General features: G+C 31.0%; 1 protein-coding gene across 4 annotated transcripts in view; it reads right to left on the bottom strand.

Moving 5' to 3' along the window:
- The window catches only part of LOC113807060 (transcriptional regulator ATRX), a gene marked incomplete at its 3' end in the record, with an annotated part of 51,876 nt that overhangs the window by 15,970 nt on the left and 30,906 nt on the right, over positions 1-5,000 (bottom strand). For all 4 annotated transcript variants that reach the window (XM_070125588.1, XM_070125590.1, XM_070125589.1 and 1 more), the window contains 6 exon segments: positions 216-332; positions 622-759; positions 1,145-1,273; positions 1,766-1,859; positions 2,638-2,736; positions 2,893-3,062. In XM_070125588.1, the coding sequence (XP_069981689.1) occupies positions 216-332; positions 622-759; positions 1,145-1,273; positions 1,766-1,859; positions 2,638-2,736; positions 2,893-3,062 (747 nt within the window).

The raw sequence follows: 5,000 nt of genomic DNA, 5'->3' as shown, positions 1-5,000 counted from the left end.
ACCTCGTGGGGGCCCAGTGGGGTGCTTGCTTAATGTAATTATAACATAATATTTCCTTTGTTTCTTAAGGGACTTATTTACTACTGCTCACGTGCTGTAATCTATCACCAGATATACCTATGTCAAACAGAAGTCAGTATCAAAAGATACTTACGAAGTCTAAATCACAAATGCATAAGGAAGATGTGAACTAATACCATGAAATTTACACTCACCTGCAAAGTCTTTCCGAGACCCATGCAATGTGCAAGGATACAGCCACTGCCTCTTTTACTGCTTAACATTTCTATGCTCTCACAGGTTGCATCCCACATAAATTTGATACCTTTGAACTGTAAACAGAAATGTTTGCAAAAGAATTAATGATGGTAAAGATCACAAATAAATATAACTAAATGGCATACTTTATAGCTATGATTTCAAATTCTTTTTCCAAATGCTGATGATAAAGTGATATCAATAAAGCAATATATTCTAGATATATAATTTTTGTATATATTGCAAAATAGGGAAAAAAAAGGTTACAGGAAAAAAAAAAAAAAAAAAAAAAAAAAAAAAGTTTTAGGCCTTTTCCAGCCATATCATAAACAAATAAAAAATGAAAACATGTAATACACAAACCTGATGAGGTTTTAAGAACTTGACCAACTTTTCATCTACAGAAACAAGCTCCTTCTTGGTGTCAGGGTCAAAATCAAGAACCAATTTCCCAAGGTCCTTTTGATCTGATTCAACATCGATCTCAAATATTTGATTGTACTGTAAAAAATAGAAAAAAATATATAAAGAAACAGACTCTCTGCTAATAAAAAATGGCACTTAGGCAATGATAGTACTTCTCACTGGCAGAGGAACTATTTATAATTGAGTATAAAATTACCTTCTTAACTGTTTTACAGATTAGAAACAATTTTTGCATCAGGATATATAAATCTTATTATCATTATCATTATCTTTTAAAAGATTCAGACACCCCTTGAGGCAACTGACCAGATGATGTAACCCCAAGTTTATTTGAAGAAAGCAATTTTTGAACCATTTTTACATTCACTTTCCAGATCTGAAACTCTTAAGGGTTATTGTTAATAATCAGTTATCATAAAAACAACATTCAGACTTTATTATTTTTCTGGTATAAGCTCACCTTTTTCTGTCTTTCTGTAATACGCTTTCTTCGTTCCTCTTCCTCTTGTGTGGCATTTTTAGTGGTCTCCATTAGGTCTTCATCCCTTATTACACGGCGGATTTTGCGGTGTTTACTTGGGGAATCCTCCTGGGGTGCAAATAAATATCATATGCAATTTTAACGAAAAGGAATATCTAATCAGATATTCAATATCAGGTATACTCTTATCAGCAGTTCTAATTACTCTCTGAATCTGTATCTATTTCTCTCTCTTCAAATTCTCTTTTGCTTTGGTAATCTTAAAAGCATCAAATGAGCTTAAAGTAGAAAAAAAAAAAAAAAAAAAAAAAAAAAAAAAAAAAATATATATATATATATATATATACACATATATATATATATATATATATATATATATATATATATATATATATATACACACACACTGTGTAGCAGAGAAAAAGGAAATATGTAGGTTTTATCTATCATCTTGTCAATAATACTGATAAAATATTGGTTTTGGCAGTACTGATAAGGATATGATAAGTATGTGTATACATTCCTTCACCAATGACAATACATTCCATAGATCAGAGACACACATATAAAAAAAAAGTTTGATAAGAAATTTGTACAAACCTTATTTTCTTCATCACCGTCTCCTTCATCAGATGATGATGACATTTTTCTTATCCTTTTTCTTTTTGGCTTTGGTGCTTCTTCAAGTTCCTCACTACATAAAAGAAAGAAAAAAACAATGGCTTACTAAAATCCATCAACATTTTGTAGCCAAAATAAAAAAAATCTGGGCAGCTACAAAATCGGCAGGCGGAGCTTCCCTGGAGTCTGTCCGCCCGCCCGGCCGCGCGCCGCTTCTGCCTCGGAGTGCAGTCCCGAGACAGCATCGCACTGGCGGTCAGCCCGACATTGTTTATTTTTCCCGGTGTCTTATATATGTGACACCCGGGACGAATGGGGAAGAAAGAAAAGAAAAGAAAAGAAAAGAAAAGAAAAAAAAATATTATATATATATATATATATATATATATATATATATATATAACTATCACAATATCTTTACAAAAGCAAAAAATATCTAAGAATAGATTGCCAAAAACCATACTTTCAAGATAATCTGAAAAAGAAGGAAAGAAGAGAAAGGAGAAGAATAAAGAAGAGGAGGAGGAGGAGGAGAAAGATGATGAAAGAAAGGAGGAGGAGAAGAAAAAAGAAGAAAGGAGAAGTTTAAAGACAAAGAGAAGGAGGTGGCGAAAAATGAGGAAGATGAAAGAACGGAGAAGAAAAGAAAAAGAAAAACAATAAAAAAGAAAAGAGACAATAATTATAACAATAATAATAATGATAATAAAAAAGGAGAGAGATCATTACCTTAAAAATCTATCAGTAAAGTAAACAACATACAATATCTATCTCCTCAAATATTTTTTCATCAGCTCTTATTTAAAAAAAGAAAAAAAAACTTTGAACTCCATGTGGACTAGAACCCTTACCTTTCATTCTCTGATGAAGTTACCTTCTTCTTTCTCTTCTTCTTCTTGTCATCATCGCTGTCTGATGAGGATATCTGGAATGTTCTTCTCTTCCTTGGTCTAGAATGTAAATTTTTTTCATTATACATAAAAAAAATCTATAAATCGGGATGCCTTGAACTATACAACATAAACATTTAGAAAACATATGTGAAGAAAATATTAAACATAATCAAATTTTGTTCAGAATATCAAATAAAATACTGTAGGTCTTACGATTCTTCAAAGTCGCTATCATCCTCTTCATCATCATCATCCTCTTCTTCCTCTTCCTCCTCCTCCTCCTCACTATCTGGTACATGTTCATCATCTTGTTCGCCAACTTCTCCATCATCAGAAGAGATGTTTAAGTTCATGTAACCCTTCTTGTAAACCTTTGGAGCACCCTGAATTAAAGCAGAGAAAATATTGGCCAAAAATTGTTTTTGTAATGTTAATTTTCCTTCATAAATCTAATTTTGGACTATCAAAATATTTGACATTATTTGACAAGTTTCATCCAGTCACATCTATGATATCATACCTATATTCCTAATATACCCTACTCTCCCTCAGCCTATCATATAGTTGTGCTTTCTCACTTCTGTGTTTTTGTAAGTGAAATGTAGTGTATGGGGTGAACCAGTACTTCTGGTTCTGTATGAAATATTTTATCCATCTAAACCTACAATCGTTTTCTCTTCTATATTCCCGCCCTGCATACCATTATGTATGACAGTTACCACCTGGCATATCTGTGTAATTTTGCTATTTATATATTTAGATATCTATTAATGTCTAAATACATTTAGTTTTTTCTATGATGAAAAAGTTTGTTTTATATTTTTTATTTACATACTTATAGTAATTTACTCCATATTTCATATGTGATAACTTTTTCACTATGTGCTCTGTTGTTGCTCTATGTATTTGACTTTTGGTAGTGAGTTGTAAATTTTCTAGTATGCAAAAGTGACCTGTGTTGAAATGCCCAGCAACTAAAACTTGTTTGCTTAAAGCTTGAAAAATCAGGCCTTTTCCAACTGGGGGGTTTACACAAGGTAAGAGGGCTTGCAGGTTAAGTAACATTTTTTTATCAATAGGTGTCAGGTTTAAGCACTGTCCCCTGTAATTTTGCTTTGGCAAATTTCTTTACACCCAGATGGCTTTACAAGTGCATAGTCACTAAGGAGTCCCATTGCTAAGTCTACTTGACTTGACATATCCTTGACTTTTAAGGGAAAAGTTTTAATTTTCATTTTCATCATAAATATCATTAATCTTATGATCATTGTCTCTGACATCATTATTAGCAAACTAGTATCAACCCAACCTTGATGGAATCTCCCAGCATAATACTGAGCCGCAAGGAGGCTCAAAGGAAAAAATAAAAGCATGGGAAACAAACTTGCTCTCCTCATTACACAATTGGCTAGGTAATGAAATTAAAAAGAGGCTTTAAACCCACTTTTTTAAAGGAAGGTTTCTCCTGAATGACAGCCAGAGTTAAATAAGTGAACAACTGTTTAGCCCACACAACTGAAAGTAGTCACCTGCATAGGACATCATTCCAGCCTGAGTGATAGTCTATCTATGAGGCAATAGGATGTCATCAGTCATGAGTGGGTTAACAAAAATAATGAGTGTCTCTAAAAATCCTAGGAATAGAGTAAACAGGACAGATCATGTAACTAACAAGTAACTAACTCATTGGTGACTGAGCCCTTGTGTAGCCATTTATGTGAAAAAAAAAAAAAAAAAAAAAAAAAAAAAAACTAATCAGTAGACACAAGTTTACATGCCCTCCTTGAGTCAATGACTTCATAAATAATAAATTCCATTACTATACACAAACTATACATATCATTCAGAAATAAGCAAAAAAGAAAAAGAAAAAGAAAAAGAAAAAGAAAAAGAAAAAGAAAAAGAAAAAGAAAAAGAAAAAGAAAAAGAAAAAGAAAAAGAAAAAGAAAAAGAAAAAGAAAAAGAAAAAGAAAAAGAAAAAGAAAAAGAAAAAGAAAAAGAAAAAGAAAAAGAAAAAGAAAAAGAAAAAGAAAAAGAAAAAGAATAAGAATAAGAATAAGAATAAGAATAAAAATAAGAAAAAGAAAAAGAAAAAGAAAAAGAAAAAGAAAAAGAAAAGAAAAGAAAAGAAAAGAAAAAAAAAGAAAAGAAAAGAAAAGAAAAGAAAAAGAAAAAGAAAAAGAAAAGAAAAGAAAAGAAAAGAAAAGAAAAGAAAACAAAACAAAAGAAAAGAAAAGAAAAGAAAAGAAAAGAAAAGAAAAAAGAAAAGAAAAGAAAAGAAAAGAAAAGAAAAGAAAAGAAAAAAAAAAAAAACATGAACA

Source organism: Penaeus vannamei, chromosome 9 (assembly GCF_042767895.1).
Source record: "Penaeus vannamei isolate JL-2024 chromosome 9, ASM4276789v1, whole genome shotgun sequence".
Lineage (NCBI taxonomy): Eukaryota > Metazoa > Arthropoda > Malacostraca > Decapoda > Penaeidae > Penaeus > Penaeus vannamei.
Note: the sequence above shows the minus strand (reverse complement) of the source record. Positions and strands in the feature narration are given on the sequence as shown.